Source organism: Diospyros lotus, chromosome 8, assembly GCF_014633365.1.
Source record: "Diospyros lotus cultivar Yz01 chromosome 8, ASM1463336v1, whole genome shotgun sequence".
Classification (NCBI taxonomy): Eukaryota; Viridiplantae; Streptophyta; class Magnoliopsida; order Ericales; family Ebenaceae; genus Diospyros; species Diospyros lotus.
Window position 1 is genome coordinate 36913494 of NC_068345.1, and position 26083 is coordinate 36939576.

Below are 26083 nucleotides of genomic sequence, written 5' to 3' on the forward strand. Positions count from 1 at the left end.
AAATGCACGAACGAGAACGAACAAATCCAAACGAGTGTTGGGTGACGAAAGAGAGATCTCATAGTCTGAACAATGGAACACGGGCGCATGGAATTAAATTTTCATAAAAAGAAAACAAATTTCCTTAATTGCACTTAAATTGTATAATCTCACAGCCACAGGTGAAAAAATAAAAAAACAATCAAGGACTAACGCAAGCACTACATAAGAACATGAAAATAAACAACACAAGCATAACATATATCTAGAAAACGGTTTGAAGGTACTCCACAACACTCTTGTCCAGTTGGAATGATTTGGACAGTATATCGGCCGGCACCGCCGGTTTGGATCCGAAGACGGCCCCGCTCGCCGTTACAAGGCCTGGGTTTTGGCTGCTTAGGCTGGCGACGGCTACGGCGCTGCCATATCCGACGTTTCTCTGGAAGTGAATAAGTCCTACTGGGAAGACGAAGACATCGCCCTTCTTAAGCACTTTCGAGACGAGGCGGTTGTCGGGGTTGGAGGTGACGAAGCCGGCTTCGACGGTGCCTTCCAGCACCGTCAAGATCTCGGTGGCGCGAGGGTGCGCGTGTGGCGGGATGACTCCCCACCGCGCATAGTCGATGCGGACCATTGAGATTCCGAGCGTGTTGAGTCCCGGCAGTTGAGCCACGGTCATCGGGGTGACGGCTGAGCCGAACTTATTGGACGTGTTTCCGGCAATATGAAGGCCGCTGAAGGAGAAGTGATCGGCTTTCACAAGCTTGGCGTCCAGGCAGGCCGCTGAAGAAGAAGGTACAAATTAAGTTCAATTTTCAAGAAAGAGAACCAGAGCTAGCAGGGTCTGCAACGCAGAAATCTTGCAAGGGACTGGGCTCGTAAGCAAAGGCCATCGAGCACGAGATGGCTAGCAGACTCAGAACCAAAATGCAGTATTTCGCCATCTTTAACTCTAGTTGATTCTACCTTCTCTATATATCTTTGTTTGAATTAGAATTATTGTCTATGAAAGCTTTGACGCAAATCAAGGGGTGCAATTGGCCTCTATATATAGAGAGCTTGAGAATTGAGCAGTGACAGAGGAAAGGAGGAAGAACAAGTCACCTTCATCAGCATTAATTAGTAGAATGTATATCAATTATAGGCTGCCGTCTGAGCTCCAACATATATTGATGTGTTGAGATGGTCTTCTATGACTAACTACAAGCTGGCAGTAATATCGAAGGATCCAAAACGGTAAACTTGTTTCCAGCTGGATTAGTACTGTTGAATTCTAATGGCTGAGGAGGACAGAGTGTCCGTGTTCGATCGTTTGGTAGTAAAGTACTTGTTCCACGCTCCTTTAAATGGCGCCGTGGGTATGGCATTATGTGGCAAAGGAAGATGCTTTCTGCAATAATCACTCTGATACAGAAATAGAACAAAAAAGGGTAAATGGCAGCTGGCCATTTACAGAAAATTTTTTGTGATTTAAAAATATTTAAGAAATAAATGGTTTTGATTTTTTGCTTGTATATCTTTTAAGACATTCTTAAATTAACGAGAGGAGTTTGAGAAAAAATATAAAATACAAAGAATAAATTCCTTCCTCTGTCACTTTTGTGGAAAATGACCTAAACTATAGGATTTGCATGCAATTTACTAAAAAAAAAAAAAAAAGAGAGGATAAAATCCTTTATATACACAGTATTATACGTGTTGAAATGTAATTAGATTTTTATAAAATGGCCTCATCAATTTTTGTATAATATATATAGTATCAAAAGACAATTTTGGGAATTAGAGTTTTACTTTTTGTACCTATAATAATGAAGAAAAAATTATCTTCATCTAATTGTCATTTAAAATGAAAAAAATATGTTAAATTCTACTTTGTTTTGTTGGTCGTTATTTTAATTTAAAGTGATCATCACTTGTGTATTATAAAATTGCTATTAATTTTAATATTTAAAATTAAAAATAATAATTTTAAAACTTCAAATTTCAGACTTAATTATGTCAAATCTTATAATGAAAAAAACCCAAAAATCCTTTAAAATTTTTACAGGAGAAGAAAAGGAGGAAAAAAAAATTCTTATTTATGATTAATTATAATTTTTGTTGTTTCTCAAAACATATTTTTATTGATATTTAATTAGAATTCACTTTACTTTTATTTTATATAGATGATGGTTTCGAAGCTGATCATCCAATTCAAATAATGGCCATGTTTTATATTGGTTCTTCTCAGTTTCAAAATACTCCTAGCAATCCTTGAGCTCAATCTTGTTTGTACTTGCTCTACTTACAAAAGAAGGGCCTGCTGTCTCTTATACTGGATCTTTTGACACTCTGATTAGTAGTTAGTTAGTTAGGATACTCAAGATAGAATGATACAATAGTGATGCAATCAATGAATAACTAATATGTAATATATTTTTAGAAAATCACACCTTTATATAGACTTGCTAAGGGGTCGGGGGCCTTGAGCCTGTTCTTAATATTTTCTTCAAAATTATTTAATTTTGTTCTTTTAATTAATGTCATTTCCACTTCTCTCAATTCTCACTTACGGAACTATTATCAATTGTTCATATCTTGGCCGAGCAGCAAGAGTGAATGGGCTTGCCTGCCTAGACGCCAAGCAGGGGCGGATTCATTCATGGCCTAGCAGCTCACAATTAAAATAATTTTTTAATATATAAAATTATTTTTTTAACATAAAAAATAATAATTTTTAATAATAACTTAGTTAAAAAAAAGCTACGGCCCATCCAAAATCTGTAGTTTTATACCTCAAAAAAAAAAAAAATTTAACCTCTTCCTATATAGATTTCTAAATCCGCCCCTAACGCCAAGATCGCCAATGTCGATCAGTTCTCATTCAACAGTCTTCATGCCACTAGAAACACGTCCAATAAGTTTGTCTCCGTCATTACTTCGGTGACCGTTGCTCAATTACCTGGACTCAACACGCTCGGAATCTCAATGGTTCGCATCAACTATGGGTGGCAAGGAGTCATCTTGTCGCATGCGCACCCTCGCACCATCGAGATCTTGATAGTGCTGGAAGGAATCGTCGAAAAGCTAGCTTCATCACCAAGGGCGGAGCCACATGAGGCCCAATGCCCCACTAGGTCAGAATTTTTTTTTTTTAGTTTTTAAGATTTTTTTTTATTAACGTACCATCACGAGTGTCCTCCGTTGTTCAGCTCCACGATTTCGGAAGGAGAGGTAAATTAGGAAATCCAGTAGACAGGTATTGACCCCTAGCACAACCGTAAACGTGAAGGCAACAAGCATTTTTTATTTTTTAAGGTCGCTCATTGCCTGTTGAACTATCTCCTGGGTAGGACTCGAACACTGAACCTGGGGTCCAAAGAACAACACTCTAGCACATTCTTCCTTTGCCAGTTGATCTACGCCTTGGGGCTGGTTTTTAAGTATTTAAAAAAATAATATTTTATATTAATAAATCAAACACTCAAATAAATTTTCATAAATTGTCTTTTAAAAGGCATTCATAAACTTAAACTCTACCATGAACAATACTCAACAAAACTTTAATCATATTTTAATACCATCGTTGTAAAATTTTCTCTATAATCTTTTTACTAGTTTAGTATTTTAAAAATGTGAATATTTTGAATATAATTCTCTATAATCTTTTGACTAGTTTAGAATTTTAAAAATGTGAATATTTTAAATATAATTTCTCATAATAGTAATTTGACCAATATTACTCTTAACAAGATAATTAGGTTTGCTAAGATTTAGAAAGTTTCAATAAACAGATAGAAAATATAAAAATAAAGATTTAGATATAAAATATATTAAGAATTTATTAAAATAAACAAGTAAATAAAATTAATTAGTGGTCTTTTACCTCTCTCTTTGCGAAAATCACTGTTGGAATGACCAAACAATGGGCAGGTAGTGCAAACTTGTGGCCGCCATTGGTATTCCGCTTTGACTTCAACAAAGGTTTATTTCCCACTCATGAGATCTCACCCCACGACAACTACTTTTTTGGGTAATATAATAGTAGCATGAACCTCAATTATAGCTCTAGCATTTTCAATTTTTGGGTGTAAAAAGTGAAATTATTCACCTAAGGGTCCTCCACACACTATTTTACGTATGTGGGAGAGGTTAATCACGATACACAGTAGCACACTAAGTGAAATCTCTCACCTTAAGGGTTCCCCACACTGTTTCACATACGTGAGAGAGGTTAATCACGATACACAGTAGCGCACCAGGTGAAATCCTTCACCTTAAGGGTCCCTCACACATTGTTCCGCGTACGTGGGAGAGATTAATCACGATACACAGTAGTGCACTAGGTAGGAGGCATAATGCATGGTGTCCACAAGGAACCACCCTCACAGGAGGGTGAAACTCTCACACTGTGATTGTCATGACTCGAACCTGCATTCTTGAGTACAATCTGTTACCTAAGAATCAACTGTGCTATGCCGGTGCAACATTCCCAATCCTTGAATCAGTTTTGAGTGGCTTCCCAATTGCACTAGCTATATTGCTTAGCCATGAGTCATTACAGTTCTTCATAGGAACATCATAAAGTTTAACCCATAGTGGGAGAATCATATGCTCCTCTTCCTCTAATGACATTCCCCATCTCTGTTGAAAAATCAATGTTTGGCCCGAGAAAAGCCATGGGCCACCATCAAAGGTCTGTAACCTTTGATCTCTTGAGGCAATCATTCCCCATCTCTGTTGAAAAATCAATGTTTGGCCCGAGAAAAGCCATGGGCCACCATCAAAAGTCTAAAACATTTGATATCTTGAGGCAAAACAAAAGAAAAAGAAGCCCTTGGGGTATACTAGAGCATCTAGAAGTTCGCACTTTCCCCACACCTTCCTTGCAATATACTCAAACCATTGGAAATGGTAATTTCTTCTTGATAAAGTAACCTACCAATGTTGTTATTCATTTTCTTGTGAAATTCCTTATCTTAAGGGCCCCTCACACATTGTCTCACGTACGTTGGAGGGATTAATCACGATACACGACGGCACACTAAATAGGAGACACAGTGCATAGTACCCACAAGGAGCCACCCCCACTCACATGAGGGTGAAACTCCACACTACGACTACCATGACTCAAACCTGCATCTTTGTCTGCAATTTACTACCTGACTAACTAGCTTCTCATTCCATGAAAAGCTACTTCCAATGGAGGTTTAACAATAGAAATATTACCTGGGAGTATATGGTCTGGTTGAAAGAATTTCAACTTCATGGGTTGAGGTTCTGAGGCAACATCCCATCATGATGGTCCGGTTGTGGTGGTTTCTAGAGTAAGCTAGGCATTCTTCAAGTAAGAGAAAGCAGAATCAACAAATATGGCAAAGTAAACAGTGAGGTTGCAGATGGGAATAGGATTTTTATGGCGGTTTTGAAGATGTTCTTGGTGGTGGTTTTGGCCTTGGGGATGAAGAAATTCATGGTTGGAATTATCATATCTGCGTCCTTGCTATTGTTCATGGAGTATGCCGGTAAACATTTGTGCCGAACGGCCACACCTTGAATGAATGCAAAGAAGTTTATCCAATTGTTGATGGAAAGGGTTCTGTTTTTCTTGGAATCAAGAGACAGAAGTTGAAGATGGAGGCACCATTTGATCAAGAAGAGGTGGCAATGTTCATCTCTACTTCTTCGTCATTCACAAAGGGGCGAGGCTATGGTGGTCGCATTCAAGAAATTCAATTTTTGCAATCCAATTATGATTGTGGTTCTGAGGGGAAAGAAGATGAATGATACTGTTCAAGGAATTCAGGTTCTGCAGCCTGGTCTTAATTTTGTGCCTTCTACTCGGAGGATACAAATTGCGAGAGAGGAAATGGGTGGAAATAATGTTGCTTTGGAGAAAGAAGAGACCTACAAAAGTCATAAAACTCATAGAGGCGAGATAAGGTCCAAGATGAAGAAACTTGTAAAGAAGTTTCATGGTTTGAAGAAGAAACAGTCTGCTTCCAAGAATGAAGCCTGTGGTTCGGTTGCAGATGACAAAGCAGATATTGGTGAAATTGAGCACAAAGATGGTGGAATGAGTTGTGCATTGCAGCATGATGACTACGTAGAAGGTGGACAGAATTGTGGATTGCAGTGTGATGCAATTTGTAGTTCGAATGAACCCCCCAGGGTACAAACTGAAAATGACAAAGCTGGGAAACATGTCAGTAAAAAGAGGAGGAATTCAGGGCATCTCATTATTTTTTGTTATTGTATTAGTTGAGCCGGTACAAGGTCGGACTTTATCATTTGCACTTATCATGTCATGGTATTTGCTGGTGAAATTGGGTCGAAGTTTATGGTGACATATTAAAGGTGACACAGGTGATGTCTCAAATTCTAAATAGTGATGTGACAATATATCTTATATGTTATTACATGAGGTTGTAGAAGAGGGACTGAATTGTGAATCACACTATGGTGACTACTCATCATCATTATCAAGTTGAGGAATTGTGACGTAGCGGAAGTCTTCTAGTAACCCGTTTATTCGCTCATGAATATCGAATTATAGGACTCAATCAATAAATCGTTGATTTTAAAGAATACTGAATAAATTGAAGAGAATAAAGGAAAAATTTCAACAGAAATTTTATTGAAAATTCATCAATCAATTCAAAATCTCCTATAAACATAGAATTTATAGGCTATAATTTGATAAACATCCAAAAATCCTAAATCTCAAATTTTACCAAAAAAAGCAAGATTGAGATTTTATTACAGAATTAAAAATCAACAAGAAATAAGAGAAATCTCTCAAAACGGCATGTTAAAATTCACTCCTTAATGAAAGTTAGAGAATCAATTATTTCCTAAAATAGAAAAATTGCTAATTTTGAGATCTAAACGAAGGAATTAGCCCAAAAAAGCATGGACCTCATCAGCGAAGCTTATGACTCAAAATCATTAACCCGATTTCCTTAAAGTTAGCATTTAGAATCGCCCAAATCACACTTGTCATAAAATGCTAAGGTCATCTCATCCAAATCAAATTGGTGATTGAATTAATAAGGGAGATGCACTTTGGCTTTGGAGATCCAGCAAACTTGCAGAATGGATGCCAAAGATAGCATAGTTGGGGAACATGCCAAAACAAAGAGAAATTCAGGGATCTAACTGCTTTTGTGATTGGTCTAACTGAACTTGTCATATTACTTATCTTGTCATGGTATTTCCTGGAAAAATTGACTGGAGGTCTAGGAGATATATATAAAAGGTGTCACTTGTGACGTCTCAATGTCTAGTTTAAGGCTTACATTGAATGGATCAGCACTGGATTTAGGTATCTCTGCTGCATGCTTGTCCAATCTGATTGGCATTGAAGCCCCTTGCATGTCGCTGCTATCTGGCAGCCGCTCCATTACATTAAGTGCAGATTCTACATCATTCACCCTGGACAATTGTGAGGGGAGCGAAGCCCTAGTGGGTAAGGTGTGGTCCAGGACTTCCGTAGATGGATCTATGTTGCACCACGACAATCTCAGCTAATGGACTTCTATGATTCAGTATCTTCGATGTTGCTTTGCCACGTTATGCACCTACCGTGCGTTCACAAGTGGATGACTGTCCAGCCTCATTATGGACAGGGTTGTGTATTGCCAAGACTCAGAAAATTCTTGTGGGAGGTGGGGGCGTCAAGCAGCTAGAGCGTCGGCCCTAGGATTGCAGGAGGGAAGGAGTTGATTCTTGATTGGCGAAAGTGTAGCTGGTCCTTGATTCGGGACAGTAGGAAAGAAAGAGAAGAAGAGAAAGAATGGCCAAAATATCAATTGTGTTCAATAAAAAGTTACATGAGCCTTATCATAGGCCAAAATAATCCTAACTGTAGTTTGATTTGGAATCCAAATCCTAATATGATTTTAATCCAAATCCTATAGTATCTATAATTATCTATAATTATTTGACAAAAATGGAAACAAATTAAAATAACAAGATAACAAAATAAGTCCTACAGTATCTATGGTTTCCGCTACTCCTATATTTTTTAGGAGCATCTCATCCAGTCTAGTAAGAAATTAATGCCCTCAACACTTCAATATTAGAGCCCAGATGGCAGCTTAATCATGAGTACTATTCTAGTGATGAAGACTTGTTCTTCCTCCTTTCCTCTGTCGACAGTGCTCGCTTCCCTAGCATATAATAGAGGCCAATTACGCTACTTGATTTGCTTTAGAGTTTTCACAGACATTCTTCAAGAAAGAGAGAGCAAAGTCAACTAAGATGGCGACGTACCGGATTTTGTTTCTGACTCCCCTAGCTATCTCTTGATCAATGGCCAGTGCTTTCGGGCCTAGTCCCTTGCTAGATTTTTGCGTTGCAGGCACCGCTTCCCCCTTCGGGTGGCAGAGTTGCTTGTTGGAGCAGTCTGACACTGAAACTAAGGATGTCAATGGGGAAGGTGAAGGAAATTGGTGAGGTTGCATATGCAAATAAGGTTTTTGTGGCGGTTTTGAAGATGTTTTTGGTGGTGGTTTTGGCCTTGGGATGAAGAATTTGTGGTTGGATTATCCTGTCTGCTTTCTTGCTATTTTTCAAGGAGTATGCCGGTAAACATTTGTGCAGAATGGTCACACTTTGTGTAATATCCCGAGAGTCCAGAGAAGTTAGTATATATCGAGGATAGTGTAAGAAAGGAAATAACACCAGCTGGATATCTTTTGGACTGAATGTTGGCAAAGAACTCCCAAGTTAAGCGTGCTTAACCTAAGGTAATCCAGGGATGGGTGACCCCTCTGGGAAGTTCGTGTAGGCCCATTAGGGTAAGTTGTTCTGGTCTTTTCTATCGCTCGAACGGGATGTTACACTTTGTATGAATGCAAAGAAGTTGGTCCAATGCTTGATCGAAACGGGTCTGTTTTGTCTTAGAATCTATAATCAGAAGTTGACGGTGGAGGCACCAATTGATCGAGAAGAGATGAAAACTTTTGTCTCATCTTCTTTGTTCTTCAGGAAGCGTGACATGGGTGGTCACATTCAAGAAATTCAAGTTTTGCAACCGAATTATCATTGTGGTTCTGAGGGGAAGATGATGAATGCTACATTTCAAGAAATTCTAGCTCTGCAGCCTAGTCCTAATTTGGTGTCTCCTACGCAGGGAATATGAAGTCCTGGAGAAATTGGAAACGGTGATTTGGAGAAAGAAGACACCAATAAAAGTCATAATATTCATAGAGGCAAGATAAGGTCCAAGATGATGAAACTTGTGAAGAAGTTTCATGGTTCGAAGAAGAAATAGTCTGCTTCCAAGAATGAAGCCCGCGGTTCGTTGGAGACAACAAGGTGAAGGTGGATATGGGTGAAAGTAAGCACAGAGACGATGGAGTGAGTTGTGAATTGCAGCATGATGACTATGCAGGACAGAACTGTGGATTGCACTGTGATGCAATTTGGAGTTCTCACAAAATCTGCAGGGCAGATTCTGCAGATAGCAAAGCCGGGGAACATGTCAGTAAAAAGAGAGATTCAGGGCATCTCATTATTTTTGTGATTGTACTAGTTGAACTTGTACAAGGTCGAATTTCGGCATTTGTACTTATCATGTCATGGTATTGGCTGGTGAAATTGGCCAGAAGTTTAACGGATATATTAAAGCCGAGGCTGGTGAGATCTCAAGTTCTGGATAGAGATTTGACAACATATTTAACTACATGAGCTTGTAGAAGATAGACTAAAATTGTGAATTGCAGCATGGTGACTACTCATCATCATTATCGAGTTGAGAAATTGATGATCAAATTGTTGAAGAAGATGTGCCCTGGAGTTCCAGGAAATTTTCAAGTGTGGATGCCAATGATATCATAGATGGGGAACATGTCAAAACAAAGAGGAATTCTGGGAATCTAACTGTTCTATGATTGGTCTTGTTGAAGTTGGCATTGCAATTGTCAAGGTATTTTCTGGTGAAATTGTCTGGAAGTCTAGGAGATGTATGGAACGTGTCACTTGTGATATCTCAATTTCTAGTTAGAGATTTGGGCAACATATTTTAGTACACGTCATTTTGGTCCTTACATTACTAAAGTTGCTTTTCAATTTTCCTTTCTATCAAGCTTTTTTAAACGTCAATGTGTAGTATGAGAGCATGCCATGAGAGAGTGTTCAACCTATGACTGCAAATACAACATGCGGTGGTGTTGTACACCTGATGAACTGTAAACTAACATATACAAAGTTATACCTTTTGATAATTCTTTCTTCTCTTGGCCTTTTTTTAATTGTTGCGCTGCAGCTATTACATTTTATTTCAACACTTCATTTTTCTTTTTCACTGCTGCATTTTCGTGTTATTTTCCATTTCATCATTACTTGGGATTTTTTAATGGTTTGTCAAAAGCTCCTGATTGCAAAATTTTCCTCCTACTTTACATAGATAATATATGCCAAATGCATAAATTTGTGCCTATCTCTACTCTCATCTTCTTCAGTTATTTTGTGCCAGTCACAGTACTTGTTAAATCAAAAAACATCTTCATGTACCGTATGGCCACCCACACGGCATTTGAAATCAGTTACTAGGATACTAGCAATTCACTAACAAAATTACACATATATGATTTTGGATCCTTCGATACTGTCAGCAATTATAGTTGAGATATGTAGAAGACCATTTCAAACTCATCAATGTTAAGAGTTCGGGTGGCAGCTTACTATGATTATTAGTCTAGTCATGGAGACTTGTTCTTCTTTCCTCTGTCGACACTACTCACTTCCTAGCTATATATAGAGGTCGAGTACGCTACTTGGTTTTCACCAGAGCGTCCACAGGCATTCTTCAAGCAAGAGAAAGCAGAATCAACTAAGATGGCGAAGTACTGTATTTTGATTTTGAGTCTGCTAGCTCTCTCTTACTCAATGGCTGTTGCTTACGAACCTAGTCCCTTGCAAGATTTCTGCGTTTCAGACCCCGTTAACTCAGGTTCTTTAGTTTCAACGGCCTTCGCCGGAAACACGTCCAATAAGTTCGGCTCCGCCGTCACCCCGATGACCGTGGCGTAGCTGCTGGGACTCAACACGCTTGGAATCTTAATGGTTCGCATCGACTATGCGCGGTGGGGAGTTGTTGGGTTTTGTGTTTCCTAATGAGGCCCAAGGCGATGACGATGGTTCGGGTTAGCTTCATAGGCTACGGCCCGGGATTTAACCAACGGTTCAACCTACTTATTGGCAACCCACTTATAGAAGTTGGGCCATAAGCCCTTAACCCTCCCTTTGGAGGAGAAATGGGCCTTGACCCATTTGCTCAAGCGAGGGAGGAAGCCCATGAATCCCAAGTCCATGAAGCCCAAGCCCATTTCCTCTCTTTCCCTAAGCCCACAATATAAAAGGGATTCTTCCCCTTTTGTGCCCTAGGTGTGGTGGCCGATTGTGTGCTCTCTCTTGTTCCCTCTCTCGGCCGAATCTCCTCTCATTGATGGCGATCCTCTTGGGGTTTCTTTCCTTCTCGGATGGATGCTTCTTTTTTTTGCTGTGTGCCGCACTTTCCTTGTGCGTGGTGGCTGTTCATCAATGGCGTTTGCAACGCCTATTCAGTCCCAGTTGCTGTCTTCTCTTTGGGGTAAGTTTTTCAGCCATTGTTGAACCCATATCTTTGTGATTTCCCTCTGTTCCTTGGTGGATCCTACTGTGTGTGGAAGCTTGTGTGGCTTGGGTAAGAGGTGTCGATTGGCTGAGAGATTTGGGGGTTTGAGGGCTTCGGTTCTTGGGGCTTTTGGGCTCCTTTGTGGCTTGGTGTCCCTATTCGTTGGCGTTACCTAAGTGGTGATTGAACGAGCCTAGATTGAGCCTTGTAGCAGTCTTCATGACTGCCATTGTTGCTAAACAGGGAGTTTAATTTTCTGCCTTGATTTGTTCTTGCATTCGATTATTTTTTGGTTTGATTTCGATTGAGTTCTAACCCTCTGTTTTGTAGAGTTTTTCGCAACAATTGGTATCAGAGCCTCGTGTGGCTCCTGGGTTACTCAAAATCAAGACCGAATCAAGAATCCCCTTTCGGTTTTGGGTTCGATTTCACGATAAGAGTTTATCAACGCCAAATCTGCGTTTCCTTGATTGTTGTGTGCAGGATTCGATTTGGAGGTGAAATAGCCCATAGCCGAAAATCAATCGACCAAGGAGAGTCCCCTTAACCGGCACTGGCTTGTGAGGAGCCGACGATAGCGACGCATGCCAACTCCGGCAGAGGCAGTGGCTCAAACCATCTTCTGTTTACGGACTGTTAAAAACAGTACGTTCGGTGAGAAATTTCCAAACCCTATTTCTTTTTCCAGCAACTAGCAGGTCATCGTGTGGGGGTGGCCATTAGGATTGAGAGTTACCCTGTGGTGGTAACCATTACTTGTTGCTAGAATTAGGATTATCTGTGATTTTCTTGTGTTAGCATAACCTGTTTTGATGCGGTTAAGTCTTGCTTAGAAAATCAGTTGCTTAGTGCTGTGTGTGAATTATGTCTGGTCTAATCCTTTGTGGGTTCCAGTGGCTGTTTATGATTTACTGTTATCTAAACTGCTTAGTATTTTTTTTTTAAATATTACTGAGTAAACTTGTGCTAATCTGTGTGATTACTGAAATTGCTAAGTGTTTGAAAAATCTGTTTCTAATCGATCTTTGATTCTTTGAGAATCTGCTGCCTAAGTTTTGTTTAAATTAAAACTTTGTGTTTTTCTTTAAAATCTCCTTAGGTTGCATATCTATTTTCTTATACTCTTGGTGGGTATCCAGTGTTTGTTTTGATATTTTATGATTTACTTGTGACTGTTTTAACTGCTTAGTGCTTTAAATCAGTATTATCCCTGTTAAAAATCTGCCCTTGATTGAATCTGTTTTGTGCATACCCATTGTTTAGGATACAGTGTGAAAAAAACTTAGTGTTTTATAGGTTACGCTACTTATTTGTGTGTTGAGCATATTCTTTGAGAACATGGCTACACATTTTGAAATAGGGATGTTCAATGGGAAGGGTGATTTTTCTATTTGGCAACAGAAAATGAGAGGAATTTTAGTTCAACAAAAAGTATCAAAAGCCATAGATGGCAAATATCCTGAAATCACAACAGCTGAATGAAAATTAGAAATAGATGAACTTGCTTATACTTCTATAATCTTGCATCTATCTGATTCAGTGTTAAGGAAAGTAGGAAAACTTGACACAACTAAAGAACTTTGGGAAAAATTGGAAAACTTATATGTTAAGAAATCCACTCCTAATAAGCTTTATTTACTTGAAAGTTTCTTTAGTTTTAAGATTGACCTCTCTAGGGACCTAGATGACAACTTAGATGTCTTTAACAAGTTGGTTCAAGATATCACGAATTGTGGTGAAAAAGTGTCTGAGGAATATAAGGCTGTAATCATTTTGAATGCCATTCCTGATGCCTTTAAAGAGGTAAAAAATGCCATTAAGTATGGTAGGGATACACTAACACCTGAAATTGTCATAGATTCTCTTATGAGTAAGGAATTGGAATTAAGGAGTGAGAGAAAATATGGTGAGGTCCACATGATGAAGGGTAGAACTAAGAATCAACAGGAAGGTTGCAAGAAAGGGAAGAGTAGGTCAAAATCCAAAAATCAAGGGAAGGGTAAGAAGTGTTATGGTTGTGGAAAAATCGGACATTTCATTAAGGATTGTTATTGTTAGATATGAGCCCTAAAGACCAGTTCCAGTGACACAAAGGGACTCGATCTTGTAATTCTTTAAATATTATTTAAATGGCAAGTTTATGTTTTTATTTAAATTGCAATATGGTTTAAATTATAAAACATATATCCATTAGTATAATAAGAAGTGGATACCATTCTTAAGTGTTAAGAATACGAGTTACGGATAATCCACAATTTGTTATACTATAAACATGTTCCTGGCCATAGAATTCCTATCATGGATGATAGCAACTCGTAAAGGCCAGCACATTGTCTTCCTCCTTGTTTCAGTATGAGATACTGAAAGATAAGGTTGGTGAGTCTCGTGCCATTCTGTATGAGCTATAGAAGGAAGATAAGTGGGTGCTCGTTACAAGAACGAGTTCACTGAACGGGACTGTTAACATTAAATCACATGGGTTATTTCTCACGGGTCAATGATTTAATGTTAGCTGCGATTTTACAACTAGTCCTTAGACCTGAGATGACATGGATATCTGTGTATTGGTGGATTAGGATATCAACGATATCATGTGGTTGTTCTAATCAAGGATAATCATACGTATCTATGTGCCTGATTCAGTGATACATGAGGTATGTGTGCATTAGACATGGAATCTATCACCTCGAGATTTATGAGGAGGATATCCTATGCGATCCAGTAATCACTTGACGATAAATCCTTGGCCGAGGTAATATGACGATGGAATTTGTTCCATACGGGTTGTGTCATAATTTGTCAAGATTGATTTTGGATTTGGTCATATGACAAGATTAAGAGATTCGACCTACTGACCATGATCTCATATCTTGTCGGGATATAGGATGATAGAAGGACCGTATTGTATGGTAACGTAGTAAAAGGTTCACAATACCCGCTTCACAATAAATTGGGTAATCATGATATATTGCTAGATGTCACTCATGGTTTACGAGAATTAATTGTTGATTATTCTTGTTGCCAATTTATTTGTGGACCCAGAAAGTCCCACCCAAAAAGAAATTACTTTCAAAGAGAAAATAAATAAATTAGTAATTTTATAATTACTAATTATAGTGCATTTATTTATTGGATAAATAAGAGTAATTAAATAATTATATTATGAATGTAATTATTTAATCATAGATTGGGTTGGGCCTTTTGCTAGTACATTAGGCTTGGCCCAATGTCACTATTGGATTCAAATAAATTCCATTGGATTGGGCTTGGTCCAATTGCATTAAATGGAATGGGCTTGAGAAGCCCAACCCATTTAATGAAGAATAGTTTTTAATTGGAACTATAAATAGCTCCAAACTCTTATTTTCTCTCATAAGTGTCTTCTTGATTCACTTGAATGTAGAGAGAATTTTGGAGAAGTGTTCTTGAATCCAAGAGGTAAGTTAGAAATTTTTGTGAAAAATTTCTTCTACTTATCTTCTCTCTTTGATATTCTTGAATAGAAGTGATTTCGGGTGGACCGACTCGGCATCCTACACTTGGAGGATTATACGGCGGGAAATCTAACGGTGAAATAAGATTTCATCAAAGAGGTATTTTTCGTTTATGCCTTCGTTTTATTAAACCATAATTTCTGAAAAACGGGATACCTCCAAATTAAATTTTAATTTCCGCTGCGCATATGATAAGATCTATGTAACTCAACAGTGGTATCAGAGCCATCGTTTTTCAGTTTTATGGTTTTATTCATGTGATTATTGGACATTGAATTGGTATTTTGAAAAATAAAACAATTTTGGATGAGATCCGAAGAAGAGTTGCATGCCGGCAGCGTTTTAAAACTGATTTAACACTGTTAGACAGTGCTGGAATCAGTTTTGGCGTAGCTGGAAGTATCGAAATTTGTTTCGGGACGGACGGGCAGTACCGGGTGCATCCCGGGGGGCAACCAGCACGCTGGGTGCGTGCTGGGCGCGCCCCAGCGCGCCCAGACGCGAGCGTTGGGCGCGCTGGGCGCGCATGGGCGCGCCCAGATGCGCGCAAGGCGCGGGGCTAGCCCGCGCCGCGCGGGCAGGGGCGCGGGCAGGGCCCGCGCACCAGCGCCGCGCGCTGGTGGGTGCGCGGGCCCCGCCCGCGCACCACCGCGCGGAATGCGCGCGCAGTGCGCGCACTATGCGCGCGCACTGTGCGCGCAGTGGGGGCTGGCCCCCCCCCTCTGTCTGCCATTGGCAGATTTATTTATTTATTATTATTTTTAATTGTTTTAAATAAAAATAATAATAATAAAATAAATAATAATAATTGTTATTATTATTTGTTTTATTTATTTGTTTTATTATTTAAAAATAAAAATAGAATAAATAATAATAATTGTTATTATTATTTGTTTTATTTATTTGTTTTATTTAAAATAATAATGATAATGAATAAAATAAATAATAATAATTGTTATTATTATTTGTTTTATTTATTTGTTTTATTTAAAATAATAATAATAATGAATAAAATAAATAATAATAATTGTTATTATTATTTTATTTATTTATTTTATTATTTAAAAAAAATACCAATGTATAATTAGTTATACAATTGTCCAATAATCATATGATTGCTTATAATATGCTTTTAATTGTTAATAGCATGTTGTGGATGCCTTGTTGCATATCGGTAATGGTCATGGACTTAGGACACTACATGGATGATGTATGTGTGATGTGGATGTATGGATTATTTTATTTAACGGCCTGCGTGCCGAAGGTAGCCGTCTTTTTCATGACGGTTGTAAAATAATTATTTATTGTTTTAATTTTATTGTAAAAGTAGTTTATAGTAAATTGTAAAAGCAATGGATTCACATCAATCGAGGCACGGCTTGGAGTGAAGTCATTGATGGCAAAATAATCAAGGAAATGAAGACCCTATGTGAAAGGGTTATGTTTGTAATAGTTATAGGCGTTTCCTTATTTATTCACCCACGAATGCACCGCACAATTCCAATGGCTGGAATTGCGCTTAGAATGCATGATTGAGTCCATGACCATATCGACTAATTTTATGCAATGTTTATTTACATAGTTGATGTATGTTAAAACGTTGCATGTGAAAAGTGAGACCAATTAATTAAAAAATCTCCCATATTTATAAAATTAAATTGTAACCGGTTGGACCTTAAGAGTTAAGACAATCTAATCGGGGCTCTCCATCACGGTAGAAATTGGGGCTTTTTAATTTGTGTGTTGATCGGCTATGGATACATAGGGGTTGCACATTGATTAAAATACTTTAATTTCTATTTAAAACATTTGATGAGATGGGGATGCACAAATATCGTGACCCAAGAATCTATTATGTGAGGCAATCGATATTCAACTGTGTAGACTTGTCAGCGTGATGGTATGATTTAACTATGTTCAATTGCCAAGAAACTATTATGTGAGGTATATTGGACTGGGAGCCGAAACAAAATATTTGGGTCGTACATAAGATGTACTGGACAAGCGTTGTCCACTTATTGAATTTATTATTCCAAGAATCTATTATGTGAGGAGTAATAAAATTAATAAGAATCCAAATACCCACTAGAATTCATGCCAATGTGAATTTGCTTGTTCCTTTAAATGGGAGTAAGGAATTTGAAAAACTCAGTGGGAGGTACTGTTTGATTTAAAGACCAAAATCAGATAGTTAAGAAAACAAGATATCTAATAATCTACTTATTTTCTGCAGATATATCAAATGGCTTCACTAAATGCACTTTCTAAATTTGTTGACGCAAACCGGCTAACTGGACCAAATTTCAACGACTGGCTTCTAAATTTGAAATTGATTACAAACTTGGAAAAAATCACATATATCTTGGAAACGCCTATCCCTGAGCCAACTGTTGAACATATTACTCAGGAGGAACAAGATACACTCAATAAGTGGCAAGATGATGATCTTGTTGCTAAGAGTTACATCTTGCTTACTATGAGTCAAGAGTTACAGCGGCAGCATAATAAGATGCCAAATGCGTATTCGATTATTGCTCGTTTACAAGAGTTGTATGGTGAGCGAAGTCGAAGTGCTAGATATGAGATATCTAAATCAATCTTTCGAGCAAAGATGTCTGCTGGAGGATCAGTTGGAGACCATGTTCTCAAAATGATCTCCTGGATGGATAAACTGAATGAATTAGATGCTCCAATGCATCAATATCTTCAAATAGATGCAATTCTTCAGTCTTTGCCAGATTCGTATGGGGGTTTTATTTCAAACTTCTATATGAACAAGATTGAGTGTACCCCGGCGGAACTTATGAATATGCTAATAACGGCCCAGAGTACCATGAAAACAGGCACTGTGATGGCTGTGTCCTCTACTAGTAAGACTAGAAAGGGGAAAGGTAAAAAGAAGGCCACCCAAGCAACTAAAGTGATTGAAAAGAAGAAGGGAAAAACTGTTGCCAAAGGAAAATGTTTCCATTGTGGCAAAGAGGGACATTGGAAAAGGAACTGTAAAGATTACCTTAGTTCCTTGAAGAAGGAAGCGACAGGTATGATGATAGTTCATGAGTATTTTTCCATTGCTTACTCTTCTACTTTATGGATTCTAGATTCTGGAGCGACAACTCATGTTTGTGCATCTATACAGGATCTGGAACAAAGTAGAAGGCTTGCAGATAATGAGATTGTGCTAAAGGTAGCAAATGGGGCAAGAGTTGCAGCCACAGCTATCGGCACTGTATCTTTAATTTTATCACATGAACATAGTTTAATTTTAAACAATTGTTTATGTGTACCTGGAGCTTTTAAGAACATTATTTCTATTCCTGTATTGGTGAAAGAAAATTATGAATTTTCTTTTAAGAATAATGTTTGTGAAATTTATTTTAGAAATAAATTGATTGCTACTGGTAATTTTGTCAATAGTCTTTACATTTTGAATGTGACTGTTGATAATAGTGAGCATCTGCATGTATCAAATAATAATAAGAGACCACGTGATAACCCAAATTCTAAAATTCTGTGGCATTACAGATTGGGTCATATAGGGGATGACAGAATCACTAAGTTGGAGAAAGATGGGCTTTTGGGTCCATTAGGTTCTGAACCATATCCAACTTGTGAATCTTGTATCCTTGGAAAGATGACCAAATTGCCTTTTACTGGGCAAGGTATAAGGGTCACAGAATTGTTAGGACTTATACATTCGGATGTGTGTGGGCCTATTAATGTAATAGCCCGAGGAGGTTATCAATACTTTATAACTTTTACAGATGATATGTCTAGATATGGATATGTTTATCTCATGAGACATAAATCTGAATCTTTTGAAATGTTCAAAGATTTTAAAGCTGAAGTAGAAAATCAAACTGGTAAAAAGATAAAGGCCTTACGATCAGATCGTGGAGGTGAGTATCTTAGTAACGAGTTTGAAGATTTTCTTAAAGTCTCAGGTATTATTTCACAACGGACCCCACCAGGAACGCCTCAACTGAATGGAGTTTCAGAAAGAAGGAATCGGACTTTATTAGATATGGTTCGAAGTATGTTAAGTTGTACAGACTTACCTTTGTTTCTATGGGGACACGCCCTTCTTACTGCAATATATATCTTAAACAGAGTTTCTTCCAAGTCAGTTCCTACAACACCACATGAGATATGGTTTGATAGGAAGCCCAGTCTTAAACATGTTAAGATTTGGGGATGTACAGCTTTTGTGAAAAAGCTTAAATCAGAGAAACTTGAGACACGATCTTTAAAGGGTAGTTTCGTGGGTTATCCTAAAGATACCTTAGGATATGAGTTCTATATTCCTGAACTGCAACAAGTAGTTGTAAGCAGGAATGCCATTTTTCTTGAAAAAGAGTTTATTCAAGAAAGAGGCAATGAAAGGAAAATAGAACTTGGTGAAGGGTTCACCGAGCCTGAAACTATGCCACGAGATGTCCAAGTACCAATTGAGGAGCCAGGGTCGAGTGTTGCACGTCCCATTAGAAGAAGTGAGAGGATACCCCATCAACCCGAGAGATATGGTTTTCTAAATGAACAAGAGTTGTTCCTTGTAGGAGACAATGATCACTCAGATGATCCTACCACTTACCAAGAGGCGATATCAGATATCGACTCGAAAAGATGGCTAGAAGCCATGAAATCTGAAATGGATTCCATGTATGAGAACCAAGTCTGGACTCTTGTAGATCCACCAGAAGGTATAGTACCTATTGGTTGTAAATGGGTCTTCAAGAAGAAGATAGGTTCAGATGGAAAGGTAGAGACCTATAAAGCAAGACTTGTGGCAAAAGGTTATCGACAAAGACAAGGGATTGACTATGAAGAAACCTTTTCTCCAGTCGTCATGCTTAAATCCATCAGAATTTTACTAGCCATTGCTGCTCATTATGACTATGAGATTTGGCAAATGGATGTGAAAACAGCTTTCTTAAATGGTTATATAGATCAGGAAATCTATATGGAACAACCTGAAGGCTTCACACCTAAAGTTAACGCAGGGAAGGTATGCAAGCTTAAGAGATCCATTTATGGTCTTAAGCAAGCATCCAGAAGTTGGAACATTCGTTTTGATGATGAAGTCAAATCGTTTGGTTTCATACAAAACGTTGATGAACCCTGTGTTTATAAAAAGGCTAGTGGGAGTGCAATAGCATTTTTGGTCTTATATGTAGATGATATCTTACTCATTGGGAATGATGTAGGGTTGTTGTCAAAAATAAAGGTCTGGTTGTCAAGTAAGTTCTCCATGAAAGATTTGGGAGAAGCAGCCTATATTCTCGGTATACGGATCTATAGAGATAGAACCAAGAGATTGATAGGACTCTCCCAAAATAAGTACATAGAAAGAGTGTTGAAGAGGTTCAACATGGAAGATTCCAAAAGAGGACTGTTGCCCTTTAGACATGGAATCCACCTCTCTCGTGATATGTGCCCCAAGACACAAGAAGAGAGAGAACGCATGTCTAGGATTCCTTATGCTTCAGCAATAGGAAGCCTAATGTATGCAATGCTATGTACTAGGCCTGATATTGCTCATGCTGTAAGTGTTACAAGCAGATATCAGTCTAATCCAGGTGAGCAACACTGGATTGCCGTTAAGAATATCCTTAAATATTTGAAAAGAACTAAGGATTTGATCCTTACTTATGGTGAAGGAGAATTGAAAGTGGAGGGTTACACAGATTCTGATTTTCAATCAGATGTTGATGATAGAAAGTCTATCTCTGGATATGTGTTTACCTGCAACGGAGGAGTATTCAGTTGGAAGAGTTCCAAACAGGATACGACTGCCGATTCTACAACAGAAGCCGAGTATATTGCAGCATCGGATGCTGCAAAGGAAGCAGTCTGGGTCAAAAAGTTTGTGACAGAACTTGGAGTGGTTCCTTCTATAAAGTCTGCCGTCCCCTTGTTTTGCGACAACAATGGAGCCATAGCGCAAGCTAAGGAACCGAGGTCTCACCAGAAGTCCAAACATATTGAAAGACGCTTCCATCTCATTAGAGAGATCATTGGTAGAGGAGATGTCAATGTGCAGAGAATAGATACATCACAGAATGCAGCAGATCCACTGACTAAGGCCATGAACCAGAAGCAACTAGATTTTCATCTAGATAGGTGGGGTATGAGATACCACACTGAATGGTCTTAGTGCTAGTGGGAGATTGTTAGATATGAGCCCTAAAGACCAGTTCCAGTGACACAAAGGGACTCGATCTTGTAATTCTTTAAATATTATTTAAATGGCAAGTTTATGTTTTTATTTAAATTGCAATATGGTTTAAATTATAAAACATATATCCATTAGTATAATAAGAAGTGGATACCATTCTTAAGTGTTAAGAATACGAGTTACGGATAATCCACAATTTGTTATACTATAAACATGTTCCTGGCCATAGAATTCCTATCATGGATGATAGCAACTCGTAAAGGCCAGCACATTGTCTTCCTCCTTGTTTCAGTATGAGATACTGAAAGATAAGGTTGGTGAGTCTCGTGCCATTCTGTATGAGCTATAGAAGGAAGATAAGTGGGTGCTCGTTACAAGAACGAGTTCACTGAACGGGACTGTTAACATTAAATCACATGGGTTATTTCTCACGGGTCAATGATTTAATGTTAGCTGCGATTTTACAACTAGTCCTTAGACCTGAGATGACATGGATATCTGTGTATTGGTGGATTAGGATATCAACGATATCATGTGGTTGTTCTAATCAAGGATAATCATACGTATCTATGTGCCTGATTCAGTGATACATGAGGTATGTGTGCATTAGACATGGAATCTATCACCTCGAGATTTATGAGGAGGATATCCTATGCGATCCAGTAATCACTTGACGATAAATCCTTGGCCGAGGTAATATGACGATGGAATTTGTTCCATACGGGTTGTGTCATAATTTGTCAAGATTGATTTTGGATTTGGTCATATGACAAGATTAAGAGATTCGACCTACTGACCATGATCTCATATCTTGTCGGGATATAGGATGATAGAAGGACCGTATTGTATGGTAACGTAGTAAAAGGTTCACAATACCCGCTTCACAATAAATTGGGTAATCATGATATATTGCTAGATGTCACTCATGGTTTACGAGAATTAATTGTTGATTATTCTTGTTGCCAATTTATTTGTGGACCCAGAAAGTCCCACCCAAAAAGAAATTACTTTCAAAGAGAAAATAAATAAATTAGTAATTTTATAATTACTAATTATAGTGCATTTATTTATTGGATAAATAAGAGTAATTAAATAATTATATTATGAATGTAATTATTTAATCATAGATTGGGTTGGGCCTTTTGCTAGTACATTAGGCTTGGCCCAATGTCACTATTGGATTCAAATAAATTCCATTGGATTGGGCTTGGTCCAATTGCATTAAATGGAATGGGCTTGAGAAGCCCAACCCATTTAATGAAGAATAGTTTTTAATTGGAACTATAAATAGCTCCAAACTCTTATTTTCTCTCATAAGTGTCTTCTTGATTCACTTGAATGTAGAGAGAATTTTGGAGAAGTGTTCTTGAATCCAAGAGGTAAGTTAGAAATTTTTGTGAAAAATTTCTTCTACTTATCTTCTCTCTTTGATATTCTTGAATAGAAGTGATTTCGGGTGGACCGACTCGGCATCCTACACTTGGAGGATTATACGGCGGGAAATCTAACGGTGAAATAAGATTTCATCAAAGAGGTATTTTTCGTTTATGCCTTCGTTTTATTAAACCATAATTTCTGAAAAACGGGATACCTCCAAATTAAATTTTAATTTCCGCTGCGCATATGATAAGATCTATGTAACTCAACAGTTATGCCAAGAAAGACAAACAAAAGGAAGAAGCCAATGTAGTGACCCCCTATGACCCTAGTGAGGTTAGTGAGGTATACATGCTTCTAGATTCTAATGCAAAATTAGTGGGGAAGGACTATGTGTCTGTTGTTCCATTTGAAGGAAGGGTTGAGTATCCTTATTCCCACCACCTTGAGCAAGGTGGAGAGTCCTAACCTAAGTGGGAGGATGAGAGAAATCCTAACCTAAGTGGTAGAATGAGTTAGATCCTAGCCTAAGTGGGAGGATGAGAGAAGGCCTTAAAAACATGTATATGCATTTGTTGCATTTCCTATGTGGATAATATGCATTTGTTGCATATTTAAGCTTTTGTTGCTAGTCTAAGAATTTGTTGCATATCCTATGCATTTGTTGCATGCTTTGCATTTGTTGCATGTGCTTGTTTCGTGTTGCTTGTGTGTGCTGGCCTCATTAGGAATCAAGGTGGAGATTGTTGGGTTTTGTGTTTCCTAATGAGCTCCAAGGCGATGACGATGGTTCAGGTTAGCTTCATAGGTTTCGGCTCGGGATTGAAGCAACGGTTCAACCCACTTATTGGCAACCCACTTATTGGCAGCCCACTTATAGAAGTCGGGCCATAAGCCCTTAACCCTTCCTTTGGAGGAGAAATGAGCCCTGACCCATTTGCTCAAGCGAGGGAGGAAGCCCATGAATCCCAAGTCCATGAAGCCCACAATATAAAAGGGATTCTTCCCCTTTTGTGCCCTAGGTGTGGCGGCCGATTGTGTGCTCTCTTGTTCCCTCTCTCGGCCGAATCTCCTCTTATTGATGGCGATCCTCTTGGGGTTTCTTTCCTTCTCGGATGGATGCTTCTTTCCTTTGCTGTGTGTCGCACTTTCCTTGTGCGTGGTGGTTGTTCATCAATGGCGTTTGCAACACCTATTTAGTCCGAGTTGCTGTCTTCTCTTTGGGGTAAGTTTTTCGGCCATTGTTGAACCCATATCTTTGTAATTTCCCTCTGTTTCTTGGTGGATCCTACTGTGTGTGGAAGCTTGTGTGGCATGGGTAAGGGGTGTCAATCGGCCGAGAGATTTGGGGGTTTGAGGGCTTCGGTTCTTGGGGCTTTTGAGCTCCTTTGTCGCTTGGTGTCCCTATTTGTTAGCGTTACCTAAGTGGTGATTGAACGAACCTAGATCTGAGCCTTGTAGCAGTCTTCGTGACTGCCATTGTTGCTAAACAGGGAGTTTAATTTTCTGTCTTGATTTGTTCTTGCATTCGATTATTTTTTGGTTTGATTTCGATTGAGTTCTAACCCTCTATTTTGTAGAGTTTTCTGCAACAGGAGTCATCCCGCCGCACGCGCACCCTTGCGCCACCGAGATCTTGACGGTGCTGGAAGGCACCGTCGAAGCCGGCTTTGTCACCTCCAATCCCGACAACCGCCTCATCTCGAAGGTGCTTAAGAAGGGCGATGTCTTCATCTTCCCAGTAGGACTTATTGACTTCCAGAGAAACGTCGGGTATGGCAGCGCCGTCGCCGTCGCCAGTTTAAGCAGCCAAAGTCCCGGCCTTGTAACTGCGAGCGGCGCCGTTTTCAGATCCAACCCTCCTGTGCCTGCTGATATTCTGTCCAAAGCATTCCATCTTGACAAGAGCATTGTCGAGCATCTTCAAACCGTTTTCTAGATCAATTTCCCATTGTTTATACCGTTTGGAATTATATATCATTTCTGATTCATGAATCATGTAAGCGCATATGGGGAGAAGGAAGATATGATGGCTGATGAATTGATTTAGTAATTCTACAGGCATGGGAGCGACAATCCAGTACCCTGTCTTGTGAATTGCTTGATTGGAAGAGGGAAACAACAGAAAAAGAGAAAATATCAAGCAAACAAATAACTTGGTTCTCAATTAGAGGGATTAAACTAGAGAACATATCTTGACAGAAATTTTGTTAAATAAGTAGTCAAATTTTGATTAATTTGTGATTGGTTTTATCTTATATGATAAAGATTAATTTAATAGAGAAAAATATTTCAGATAATTTTATCTGAGAGTTAATTCATTATGATTACGATTTGAAGCCTAAAAATAAACAACTCTATTTTATTTATTGATGGTTCACTCTTGATAATTTGTGGAATGATATATCTAATTAAATTAGTGTGGTTATCTGTTTTGGTGAGTGTGTGGATTGTATTTCATAACTTGATAAGTAGAGTTTCATGGTGTCCAAAGTCACTAGTTAACTGAACTTAGAAAATTAGTTTATAGGTTTGGTTTGATTAATAAATTACCTCCTTGTAGTGGGATTATAAATGTAAATTATTAAGCCAAATTAATAATCTTATTCTAATTTTCTCATTTGATTTCTATGTTAATTTAGGCAATCCGAATCTAACAAACTTGAGAACTCTGATTCCAGGTATACCCAATCTCTTAAATTGTACTGCAACTTAGAAGAGAGAATAACATTGTACCCACGTTGCAGTGGTATGGAAGTTCCATTTTTCATTACTATATATGGCAAGGGTGAGATGAGTATGGTTGCCTTTATAGAATTAATTATGTTTTGAGGTGAGTGACTGATAATAGTGCAAAAAGTAAGCCCAAACCCCATATTTTTGCCTTAATATTTTTATATGATAATTTAATTTTTTTATTATTTTAATTATACTTTTAAATGATATATTTTCAAGTCAATTGCATCTTCATCAAAATTGAGTTAAGAGCATTCTACATGAGTGTTTTGAAATGCCCAAATTACAATCGTTGTTGATTATCATCTTCGCCATAACTTCCTTCAATGGTCGTCAACAATTAAGATACAAAGAATGGAAAAGAAAATAGGTTAGAACAAAGAGGGTTTGCGGGAGTAAAGGATTGGTGAAGATAATTGTTGGCAACGAGGTTAGATAGGCAACGTGGTAGGATAAAAAGCAACTGGCGACAAAGTACAGAGGATAAAGGAAAAGGTGTAGGCCGACGATTATGACAGAAGATAAAGATAACCGCTTGTTATGGTGGAGGGCAATCGACAATAAAAAAGCATCAATGGTGGAGGAAGACAAAGAGTTGAAGAAGCCGTCAGTGGGAAAAACAATTCAATTGAACAGAAAGTCAATTGTTGCAACTAAAGAAGAAAGTGGATGGTCAAAGACATCGCTGACTAGAAAGACTATGACTAGAAAAGACGAAAC

At 38.3% G+C, this 26083-nt stretch overlaps 1 protein-coding gene and 1 pseudogene across 1 annotated transcript; one reads left to right on the top strand and one right to left on the bottom strand.

Annotated features, from left to right (window-relative positions):
* Positions 1–244: 244 nt before the first annotated feature.
* On the bottom strand, positions 245–1125 carry LOC127808323 (putative germin-like protein 2-1). Its single transcript, XM_052346820.1, has 2 exons — positions 812–1125; positions 245–765 (listed from the first exon to the last, which is right to left on the bottom strand). The coding sequence occupies exons 1-2, from the start codon at positions 924–926 to the stop codon at positions 245–247; spliced, it is 636 nt and encodes a 211-aa protein (XP_052202780.1). The 5' UTR covers positions 927–1125.
* A 9678-nt stretch (positions 1126–10803) lies between these two features.
* On the top strand, positions 10804–24566 carry LOC127808418 (putative germin-like protein 2-1; annotated as a pseudogene).
* The last annotated feature ends 1517 nt before the right edge of the window (positions 24567–26083 follow it).